Consider the following 12494-nt stretch of genomic DNA (forward strand, 5'->3'; position numbering starts at 1 on the left):
GTAATCACGTAAACCCATCGACAACATGGTCGCGCAATAATTCTGCACCGCAAGTACCAAACGTATTACGGACTCCAAATTGTTCGGTTTGATTGGTGGTTCCTCTTTTAGTATACATTGCACACTAGCGTGCACTATTTCCGAACGTGCATATAACATTCTCAACGTTCCGATCGCATATGGAACCATAACTGGAACCATAAGCTTAACTTGTACAGCATCTAAAGCTGAAGTCTGATGAGATTCTCCTCGTTGCTAAATCCTCATCTTTCTGTTGACTGCACATAGTTGCTTATGAATAACAGCCACTCCTCGGGCTTACCGGAGAAAACAGGTAATCCTCTTGATATAACTTGACGCGCAGCTATCTGAGTCGGCGTCAGCATAACTGCATTGTTCCCTGCCTGCTGAAACTGTGTGCTGGCAAACTGCGGCATATATCCACCTGGTCCACCGGCATTAACTCCAGAATTGTAGGGTTGGGAAAAGTTCGCCATATTGGGGTTACATTGTTACATGAAACCCAATCCACTGAATGGCGGGGCAAATCCCGCTGAACCGCCTTGGAATCCAAACATGGCTGCATTATTCGCCATGAATCCCTGGCATTACTGGTTGCTCTGCTCTGTTTGGTATGAATCCTGTCGCGCCCCTTGGTGGTGCGGCCTGTGCTCCATTATTTGCCATGAATCCAACTTCATTTCGTTGTGGATCCGGCCACGATGTACTGATCGGTAAAGGCCCAGCTGCGCCGTGTGGCAGTGCGGCTTGGGCTACATTGTTCCCTTGGATATGTGGATAGGGAACAGGCGTCAAGATTGGACCACGTGCAGCCCTCTGTTGCATACAGGGAGCCGTTGTCCATGGGGTATTTCCATTTACTGTGTTCATTTGCTGCGCAGAAATCTGTATAGCAGCATTCACTGGCTATAAACGTACTAATCTGGATTCCAATTGAAGCTCTCCTGTATACTCCTCCTCACTTCTTCACACACAAGGAGCGCTTTCCAGACGCTGTGCACCCTTGGCACAGAATTCCGGATGGCAAAGAATTTCAGAATGTTGGGACGCCCCTGGGTCCCAGGTTTCACCACGTACAACAAGCCTCTGGTTGCAGTATGATAGCGCTGAAATCTTTTTTAATCTTCTTACAAATAAAGAAATTTTACATTTTTTCTCATTGTTCAGGTCAGGAGCTTTCGTTTCCCCCCGCGCGACTCCGAAGCGCTCCCGCTTCTTCAAAGCTCCTCAGCGCGCTCTCGCTCTCAGCTTGCGCTGTTGTGCAGCTTGCGCTCTCGCTCTTCTAGCGGACGCTTTGACTCTGGGCGATCGGCGATCTCTTACTCCCGCTTGTATAGTTTTAATTACTTCTATGAAATTGAATAAAGCGGACCAAGTCCTCGCATTAATATCGAAATTACCACGCCCCCCCCCGGCCTACTACTTCTTTTCGTTGGTTGTACTTTTTCTTGCGGTAATATTTCTCCGGTGTTTTACGACTGCGGCGCGGGAGTGTTTAATAGTGTGTGCTTAGTCTACGGAATTGAGAACTTTCCCCCCAGCCGAACATTTGGTCCTTCGAGCCGGATTTTGGATTTTTCGATTTTTTTGGATTTTTGGATTCCGGATTTTTCAACTCCACACCAGCAGTTCTCGGCGTTTCTTATTTCCCAAGATAAGTACGAACTATTCCGTCGCCCCCTCGCTGCCGGTCTTCAGCAGTAGTCCGAACAATTAATTTCGGTCACTCTGCTGCAAGATTAATTTTCCGTATCGACTCCAAGTGCGAGTTTTCCTGACAACGGCAGTTGAGGAATTTTCCATTTCTTTTTTCCATTTCCTACATTTTGCAAATTTTCAATCCGTCTCCGTTTTGAACGTCGCCATATTCTTTTTCGTCCGCTTTCCTCTATACATATTGGCATTTATCCGTACATCAATGTACAAAACCGTTCCGACACAAGAATAAAACACATACATACATATGTCCATACATACCCTGCAGTACCACATTTCATCAGTAGGCCTTTTAAGCAACAATTCATCAACGCGCCGACTGCGACGTCGACAGAATCGACGCTCTGCCGACTGCTACTTGAACCCGAACTCCCTTCGGGTCCGATTCGGCGGTGCACGTCAACAGAAAAACAAAAACAATTTGCATGGGCTTCGTTTCTATTGATGATTCATCAACAATTCATCAACAATTCACCGATGATCCATCAACAATTCATCGATGAATCATAAACAATTCATCAACATTTCATCAGCCTTTCATCAACAATTCATCGATGAAATGATGAACAACACGCTTCGGCTATTGATGAAACGTTGATGAATTTGTTGATGAATGGTACTGCGGGTATCGGCTTACATAAAGACATTGATTTTTATTAAGCACGATAGAAAATAAAATTCCATTATAAAAATTACTAATAATCGAAATACAGTCCGCTAACATCCATATATATACATATATATTATTATATTATAAATCCATATATTTTCTCCATATAAAACATATATATTACATATTATATTTTCTTCCCCATACACATACATACATTCCACATACAGTTACATACAACATTTTAAAACCAAGAAAATAAAAACATAATAAATAAAGAATAAAATATTAAAACAAAATTTTGTAAGCCAGTGTCCGTCTTTTTTTCTGCATTTTATTGGTGCGCCTTACATAGTTCCGCTGCCGCCGCGACATCTACATACATACATATGTACATACATAACCAAGAGCTTTACATTGCCGGCAGCGCATCCCAACGAACATTGAGTTGAGAAAAAAGGTGTCAGGTGTTCCGATCCCACCATTCCCATCGAATTATTTTTTCTTTATAATTAATATTTTTAATAATTAATCAATTAATTGATCATTAAATACTTTTAAAGTTTTGCACTCGATTAAATATCCGCAATTGTCAAGGGTACTCCATATATATATTTTTTTTTTTTGCATTTATTGGTTTACTATTAAATACGAAAATAATAAACAACTCGGCATTTCCGTCCAGCAATTAGTTATTTGGTCAAATAAATTTAAATTCTCGTCGCATTTGCTCCAATTAATATTGGTTCCACTACAAATAAATTTTCGATTCTCGTCGCATCTGCTCCAATTAATATTGAGTCCTCTACACATATTTTCTATTATCGTCGCTTCTACTTCAAGTAAATTTTTTCCAGTTTATTTACTTGCAATTCTGAGATTGGTTAATTCCACCATCTACCATCTACCATCCGAGTTCTACGGTATATTCTTGCCATCCATATTCGTTTCGTTTTGACCGTCTCACATTTCTACTTGGTCGATTTAGTTGACGGTATTGGGAGCAAATAATTCTACCATTCGAATTTTATTGGTTAATTCTGAGATTGATTAATTCCACCATCTACCATCCGAGTTCTACGGCATATTTTTGCCATCCATATTCGTTTCGTTTTTACCGTCTCACATTTCTACTTCGTCGATTTAGTTGACGGTATTGGGAGCAAATAAGTCTAACATTCGAATTCTACGGCATATTCTCGCCAATCCAATCCAAAAAAAATGTCGGAATGACAAAAATCAATTCCCCACGACGCGAGTCAGAAGAGGGAGGGAGCGCAGTTACCGCAGTTAGCGCCTTCAATAGATGGAAGTCAAAGGCGGGAACCGAGTCCGAGAAACACGGGCGCGGGACCTTCAAGTAATTTGAGATCCAAAGCCAAGAGCACTTTAGACGGTATTTTGCTTGAGTTCATAGCAACTAGCGACCGTCTTTGCAAATTTGAAAGCCCCTTCCGAGCCTAGTTCGTTTACCTTAAAGATCCGTCTGGATCAGATACAATCCTTATGGGAAAAGGTTGAACGGGAGTATGAAACCGCTTCCAAAGCAGCTCTTCGCGAGGGAGGTAGCGGAAATCTTCCGCTACTTCAAAACAAATACGAGCACTGCTATGCGGTGTACGAAAGATGTGCTTCCAAGCTAAATGAAGACATCGACCGTATGTCCGCCCCCACTTCACCGCCAAGAACAGCTCCGCCGACAGAGACATTCTCGAGGGGTTGCAGTCTTCCGCCATGCGATACAGAGATCTTTGACGGAGATTATCTGCGCTGGGCCACTTTTCGTGACCTGTTTACGGCCATTTATGTAAATAATTCCAGGTTAACTCCAGTGGAAAAGCTTTTCCACTAAAACGCCAAAACTAGCGGCGAAGCTCACGCCATTGTGGCCAAGTCTCTGCTGACTAATGATGGGTTCCAATCCGCGTGGTCAGCGCTTCAGGATCGCTTTGAAAACAAGCGATTGTTGGTAAACAGCCAACTAAAAATCCTGTTTAGTCTTCCGACCCTAAGCAGTGAATCAGGCACGGCCTTGAAAGATCTGCAGAGCACAATCCAAGGGTGCTTGATAGCCCTCGAGCATTCACAAATTTTCACGGAAAATTGGGACTGCCTTCTAATTTTTCTAATCTCCTCCAAGTTGCCGAAGGTCACTCTCTCGTTATGGGAGCAGTCCTTGACCAATAAGTCCGAAATCCCAGCCTGGGAAGAAATGAATTCCTTTCTCGAGGAGAGATATCGCACGTTGGAAGCAATTGAGGATGTCCGACCCAATTCTTCCAGCACACAGCATTCGAGGGAGCCCAGAAGTGCACAACCAAGGAGGGTAAATACCTTCGAGACACAAGTAGGGCCACGCGCACGATTTTGTGATCTCTGCTCCAGAGAGCCTCATCCAGTTCGGCTTTGTCCTCGCTTTCTCCAGATGATTCAACCACAAAGAGCATCATATATTAAACATAAGAGATTGTGCCTTAATTGCTTTGCAAGGGGACATAATCTTCGTGAATGCACGAGCAGGCATAGTTGCTTCACATGCAGGGGACGGCATAATACGCTCTTGCACAAAGATAATCCGTCTAATGCTGTTAGCACAGCGCCGGCTCACCCTCCTGAGCAGCCAATCTCAAACACTTCAGTTCATTTCGCCTCCAACCAACAAGGAGTACTTCTAGGTACGGCCATAGTTCATGTGTGCCACCGAGGAGAGAATTTTCCAGCACGTGCCCTGATAGATTCAGGCTCTGAAGGCACTTTCATTTCTGAGAGGCTTGCCAACCGGATTAAACTTCCATTTCAAGCCGTAACAACAAGAGTCACAGGGCTCAACCAAGCCAATTCCGGTGTCTCACAAAAAATGTGTCATTTCCAGATGGGCACTCCGGCAAAACCTATGCTCAAGATCGACACGACGGCGTTTGTGCTGCCGAACCTGGCCGGCAATCTTCCGACAAGCACAATTGATCGAAGCATTCTTGATAGGCTGCCCAATATGCCATTGGCAAATCCGTCGTTTTTCCAGCCGTCTCAGATAGACCTTCTTCTAGGTGCGGATATTCTTCCGTCTGTCCTGCTATCAGGCTGGAGGCCAAACGTATGTGGGTCTTTATTAGCGCAAGAGACCATTTTCGGGTGGATTTTGATCGGCCCAGTGTCTTCAACCACTAGTAGGGTTTCGTCTTTTACCACACAGATATCCATAGAGTCCGAAGCAACCATGGAAACACTTCTCACAAAATTTTGGGAGGTGGAGGATCTTCCATGCAGACTGATAAAGGAGACGGACAAGTTGTGTGAAGACTTTTTCGTCCGAACAACTACCAGATCCTGCGACGGGAAATATATAGTATCCCTGCCCTTCAAGGATTCAGAGCACATTGACTTGGGGCATTCCAGGAGTTCCGCACTCGCACAATTTCTGAGGAATGAGACTCGCTTGAAGAAGGAGCCGGCTCTCAAAGACACTTATGACTCAGTGATCCAAGAATATATCGATCTTGGCCATATGAAAACGGTGCCTCCAAATACTGACAAGATATATTTCTATCTACCCCATCACGCAGTATTCAAGCCCGAAAGTGCGACCCAAAAGTTCGTGTAGTTTTCAACGCATCCAGTCCTTCTTCCAATGGGAACAGCCTTAATGACATTCTGTGTCCAGGGCCAGTACTGCAGTCCGATCTCACTCTTCAAATCCTGAAGTGGCGGACGTTTAAATTCGTTTTCAATGCCGACATCACCAAGATGTATCGGCAAATTCTCCTTAACCAAGAGCACACTCCGTTTCAGAGAATCCTCTTTCGAAATGGCCAAGGGGATATATCTGACTTCGAGCTTCAGACGGTCACGTTTGGAGTGAATTGTGCCCCTTTCCTGGCCCTACGAACACTGCAACAATTGTCCGACGATGTCAACGCCCAATATCCACGGGCGTCGCATATAATTTTAAACTATATGTATGTCGACGATGTGCTAGCAGGAGCCCATACAGAAGCTGAAGCTATTTTAGCCATTCAGGAGCTGCAAGCAGCTCTGATCTCAGCTGGATTCCCTCTCCGCAAGTGGACATCGAATGAACGTGCACTCCTTAAAGCACTTCCTAAAGAGCATCTACTTTCGACTGATTTTCTTGATCTCGAAGAGGTCAGCACCACTAAGACATTGGGAGTACGGTGGAACGCTACGACGGATGAGTTCTATTTTGTTCCAACAGAGGTCACCATTCAGGCAAACTATTCCAAACGCGACGTCTTATCCCAAATCGCGAAATTGTTCGACCCAGCTGGGTGGCTCTCCCCATTTGTGGTTCAGGCCAAAATCCTGATGCAGGATATCTGGTTAGCCAGCGTCGAATGGAATGAGTTTCTTTCTGCAGAACTACTACATCGCTGGCATGATTTCCTTCGGAGCTACAGTTTCCTCCACCAAGTTCGCATCCCGCGTTGGGTACATTTTCAACCAGGTGTACAAGTCCAACTCCATGGTTTCTGCGATGCTTCCCAAAAGGCTTATGGCGCAGCGATTTACGTTCGCATCCAGCGTGATGGAATCATTTCATCAAATCTTCTAACGTCAAAGACCAAAGTCGCTCCGGTAAAAACCGTCTCGCTCCCGCGTCTAGAACTGTGTGGAGCCGTCCTTCTGGCAGACTTGTGGACTGCAATTCTGCCTCAGATTCCTTTCGGTCGTATAGAATCTTTTCTATGGACTGATTCCACTATTGTGCTGGCATGGTTGAACAAGCCACCATGTCAGTGGACGACCTTCGTCGCAAATAGAGTCACTAAAATCGCTCAAAATACTGATGCCAGCCAGTGGTCTCACGTGCGTTCCGAGCACAACCCAGCAGATCTAGCCAGTCGTGGAGAAGCGGCTGAAGAGCTGGCTACCAGTGAGCTGTGGTGGCATGGGCCTTCCTGGCTAACTCAGCCACAAGACTCCTGGACTGCACCTTACGAACCAGTTTCCGACATCGACATCAAGAAGCGACCATACGTTGCCATTTGGCATGTCCGGAGTAGGACATGCTTGAGCGGTTCTCCAAGCTCGACAAGGCACTACGAGTTTTCGCCTATGTTCAGCGCTTCATCCAGCGCTCGCAAAAACGACCTATTCCAGGCGAGCTGCAGCTATCCAATACAGAGATTTCCACAGCTGAGCGACTCCTAATTTTCATGACCCGGCGCAGATACTTTGCGCTTGAATATGCCTGCCTGAGCCAAAAGCGGCCAATTCCAGCATCCAGTTCTATTAAGAACATGAATCCTTTCCTTGATCCTCACGGCCTCATCAGGGCGTGTGGTCGGGTGACGGCCTCCGAAGTCCTCCAATATGATGAACGGCATCCGATCTTTCTTCCATACAACTGTCAGTTGGCGCGTCTCCTTGTATCCTTTACGCATCGCATATCCTTGCACGGCGGTAATCAGCTAATGGTACGCCTGGTCCGCTCAAAATTCTGGATACCAAGGGTCAAGAACTTAGTCAAGTCAGTAATTTTCTCCTGAAAAATATGTGTGATCCACAAAAAGAAGTTGCAGACCCAACTCATGGGCGAATTACCAAAAGAAAGAACGTCCTTTTCGCGGCCTTTTACGTACACGGGCATGGATTATGCCGGACCGTTTGATATACAGAACTACACCGGGAGAGCCTGCCTGATTACCAAGGGCTATGTGTTGGTGTTTGTATGTTTCTCCACGAAGGCTATCCATTTAGAGCCTACTTCTGACCTCACAACAGAGAAATTTCTCGCAGCATTCGCACGATTCGTCTCGCGAAGAGGGTGCCCTCGACAAGTTCAGTCGGACAATGGGAAGACCTTTGTTGGTGCAGCCGCAGTGCTGTCGCGTGAATTTCTGCAAGCTGTCAAGGAGTCCGTGACGAATGCTTATAGTCACCAGGAACTCCTTTGGCAATTCATACCCCCAGGAGCCCCGCACATGGGGGGATTGTGGGAAGCTGGAGTTAAAAGCTTCAAGACGCTGTTTTATAAATCCACAGCCACTCGAAAGTATACGTTCGAAGAACTTTCCACATTGCTGGCCAAGATTGAGGCCTGTCTAAATTCGCGTCCACTCGCCCCGATGTCCGAAGACCCCACAGACTTGCTAGCACTCACGCCAGGTCATTTTCTCGTAGGTGGACCCCTTCTCGCCACCGTCGAACCCGAAATAAAGGGTGCGTCCACTTCAATTATCAACCGGTGGCAGCACCTTAAGGCTCTTCATCAGCAATTCCGCCTGAGATGGAAGGAAGAGTACCTCAAGGAGCTTCATAAGCGAACAAAGTGGCAAGTCCCCACAAGAAATCTCGAGGTGGGCGAGATGGTTATAATCAAGGACGATAATCTGCCATCCAATGAGTGGCGGCTCGGCAGGATTGATTCCGTGTTTCCCGGACCCGATGGTCATGTCCGAGTGGTGAATATTCGTACTGCTCGGGGAATCGTTAAGCGCCCTGTCGCAAAAGTCGTATTGCTTCCGGGGGCGACCTCCGAAAAATCTCAATAACTAGCCGTATCCTCACTCCGTAGTTTTTTTTTTCGCTAGTTCTAAGTCATATTTTCGACTGCATACTAATTCTTTCTTCTGTATCCTAATCCAGATCACAATGTTCCCACGTCTACGTAGCGCCGTCGAAATGGAGAGCAGGCGTACACGAGGTATAAATTCCTACCGCTGCCGAGTCTGCCACGGAGTCCACCCTCTACGGAAGTGCCGCAGATTCTTGCGGCTGAGCGTCGAAAAGAGGCTCCGCGCGGTCCTTGCGAATCGCTATTGCGCCAACTGCTTGGCTCACGAGCATTCGGATGGAGCGTGCCGCCGTGGCGATAGGTGCAAGATCTGCAACGGAGAGCACCGCACACTGTTGCATATGCAAGAGCAGCCGATGTATCGACGCCGTTCGCGTCAGTTGACGCCGCTCTCTCATCGCGCTCCAGTTTCTGCTCACCACGCTTCGACCTCTCCTCGGCGCTCTTCGGCCTCTCCTCGGCGCTCTGCGGCCGACAATCATAGTATGATTGTATCATGCTCTGCGGCCTCTCCTCAGCTCTCTTCGGCCTCTCCTCGGCACTCTTCGGCCTCTCCTCGGCACTATCCGGCCTGTCCACGGCATTCGTAAGCCTCTCCACGAACCGCGGCATTCGCCACGCAGAGAGTTCCGACAGGGCCTTCACTGGCCACTTTGCTTCAGCGACACAGCGTGAACCTCCTCCCGACCGCGCTGGTGCGGATTGACACCGGAATGCGAGTGTTCGACACAGCGGCGCTTATCGACCCATGCACGCCTATGAGCTGCATTGACGCGTCGCTGGTGACTTCTTTGCGACTTGCGACGACAGCTGTGGATGCTGAACAGATCTGCTCAGCCACCGTCGGCTCGAAAACGAACGCCCATGTCCGGCTCGATCTCGTTTTCAAAGTGGAGACTCACGTGCGCGTCCGCATTCCGATCCGACAATTGGATGAAACTGTGCGGCCTATTTCAAGGACATCACATTGGCTGATGAACGGTTCTACCTTCCGGCTACGATCTCCGTCATCCTGGGCGCGGATGTGTACCCTAAAGTGATGCAGCCTGGGTTCCTGAAAGTGCAGGATGGATTGCCGGTGGCCCAAAGCACCGTATTTGGATGGGTCCTGTCCGGGGCCTGTCACACGCCGTAATGAGGAGCAGACTATGTTGCAACCCTAGTGATTGCAAGGGGGGCGGAATGTTCAGGTCAGGAGCTTTCGTTTCCCCCCCGCGCGACTCCGAAGCGCTCCCGCTTCTTCAAAGCTCCTCAGCGCGCTTTCGCTCTCAGCTTGCGCTCTTGCGCAGCTTGCGCTCTCGCTCTTCTAGCGGACGCTTTGACTCTGGGCGATCGGCGATCTCTCACTCCCGCTTGTATAGTTTTAATTACTTCTATGAAATTGAATAAAGCGGACCAAGTCCTCGCATTAATATCGAAATTACCACGCACAAAGTGACGCTTACATATGTATATAGCGGTCCCATTCTCACAAAAAAAGTGTTTTTCAATACAAATTGGTATTGGTCAGTACAGTTTCAGTGTTATGTAATGTTAAACAAATTTAAATTACTGCCTTTTTAAATTGGGCATCTAGCGCTGGGCAGCGAATCAAAATATCAATATATCGATATTTTTTCTGAAAATGATATATTTATCTAAAAAGGGGATTGATTGAAGCAGGCGGAGAGCTTCGAAGTGACACCAGCAAAGTAGGAACGGAGAGGAAAAGTTTCATTCAGTTTTTGGAGTTCAGCAGTAAAGTCAGCAGAGAGAGACGAAAGAGGAAAGAACAAAACGAAAGCTGAAAAAGTAAAAAAAAACAAAGACGGAAAACTTGCAAAAACCAGAATAAATATAATATAAAAAACTTACTATAATAAAGAACAACCTAAGAGGGCTATCAACCCATCTCACATTTTGGGGCTCGTCCAAACCTAAATTGCAAGTCCTGAGAAGTTTAGAAGGCGGATAGCGGAAGGGAATGTGTGTGAAGTCGTATTACACTAGATCTGTCGCAGCGGATAAAAGTATCAGAATGGATAACTTTGGTAAAGCTGGTGAACAGGAGAATGACGATGAAATTAAAAGCATGCATGAACTTTCCGAATCCATAGGAGAACAAAAGGCTGCAAGAAGAAGCATGCAGAATCGTGTCGGAACAAGTGGAAGGCAAAATGCAACAGTTTTAGCAGTTGAGAGCAGCTCGATCGACGAAAACACAAGAACGCTGAAAGACCTTGTGCAGCTGCTTTCTATAAAGTTTAGATCGGATGAGCAAAACAGTGGATGCTCATTACAGCGGAAAGTTTCGCGAAAATTATTCCAGTAAAGAATTGGTTCGACAATTTCGAGCAGAATGCTGCAGCCTACCGTCTAAACACCAAGCAAATGTATGTGCAGGCTCGTGCTAAAATGACGAATACGGCGAAAATGTTTTTGGATTCTACTTTTGTACACCAATAATCAGAGATGCGTATGCTGCTGTATACAGAGTTCAGTCGTGAATATGTGTGCAGCACTAATATTCATGAGCAGCTCCGTAATCGGAAGTAACGCAAGGACGAATCATTTCATGTATACCTACAACTGATGAAAAAGATTGAGTCACTTTGCAACATTGATGTACCTTCAGATCCGTACGATCCGATATGTTGTTGATGGCTTAAACATGAGGAGTGACTTCAAATACTCTCTCTACTGTTGCAAAACGTTCAAAGAGCTAAAGGAACAGTATGAGGTGTACGAACGCGTGGGCGAGAGGCCGTTCAAGCCGAACGATGGAGAGTGGATGTCGAACAAAAGGAAGCAGCGCGAGTTCAACCACAGGAGAAGTCACTGCTTCAATTGTGGATCTGCAGATCATCTTCGCAACGATTGCAATTCTGCCGTGAAATGCTTCAGTTGCAACAAAGAGGGTCACATGTCAAGGGATTGCTCTGGGTCAGCTGCAGGTGTTCAAGTTGTACGCAGTGCAAATCGCATGAAAAATGTTACCATCAACGACATGGAAGTAAAGTGTCTGGTAGATACGAGAGCCGACGTAACTATTTTACGCAAGTATGTCTTCAAAAAAATACCCAATGTCAATGTCCGTCGAAGCTGCGTGGGTTTGGAAAGAGGATGACGTTCCCAGTTGGCTACTTTTTGGCTGAGGTTGCAGTGGATCAGGAGATGACGACACACAACTTTGTTGTAGTGGAGGATGCGGACATTGAGTATGATGCGCTGCTGGGTTTTGATTTCGTCTCGAAGTTTAACTTTTCGCTGTCGGCCGACGGATACAAGTTTTCTTCCCAGCTGGGGGAGAAGGATTGTAAGAAGCCAAATCAGTATGCTAAGATATTTGTAAAACAAATTAACCGGTGATTGCTTTGCCTATGCATAGGAGCAAATACAAAAACAATGCGAGCGGCTAGAGTAATGGGCTGGTCATGACTGCTTTATAACTCTGTACTTTTTGTTGTATTTTGAAATGTCATTAGACTTTAATAATATCAAAGACACCTATCCTTGCCTCATTAAAAAACACTCTTTATCCGGTCAGAGGAAAATATATCGATTTATAATGGCAAATATTTGCTATTCTTGATAAATAAATAAGTGATAGAGCGAACTATTACCATCTCTCTC

The 12494-nt window shown here is 46.2% G+C and overlaps 1 protein-coding gene across 1 annotated transcript; it reads left to right on the forward strand.

Moving 5' to 3' along the window:
- Positions 1-1059: 1059 nt before the first annotated feature.
- On the forward strand, positions 1060-8859 carry LOC121502079 (uncharacterized). Its single transcript, XM_070286217.1, has 8 exons — positions 1060-1116; positions 3828-4154; positions 4488-4673; positions 5220-5441; positions 5541-5925; positions 6009-7342; positions 7429-7782; positions 7879-8859. The coding sequence occupies exons 1-8, from the start codon at positions 1060-1062 to the stop codon at positions 8857-8859; spliced, it is 3846 nt and encodes a 1281-aa protein (XP_070142318.1).
- Positions 8860-12494: the final 3635 nt, after the last annotated feature.

The sequence above is a fragment of the Drosophila kikkawai genome, chromosome 3R (genome assembly GCF_030179895.1).
Source record: "Drosophila kikkawai strain 14028-0561.14 chromosome 3R, DkikHiC1v2, whole genome shotgun sequence".
Taxonomy (NCBI): Eukaryota; Metazoa; Arthropoda; class Insecta; order Diptera; family Drosophilidae; genus Drosophila; species Drosophila kikkawai.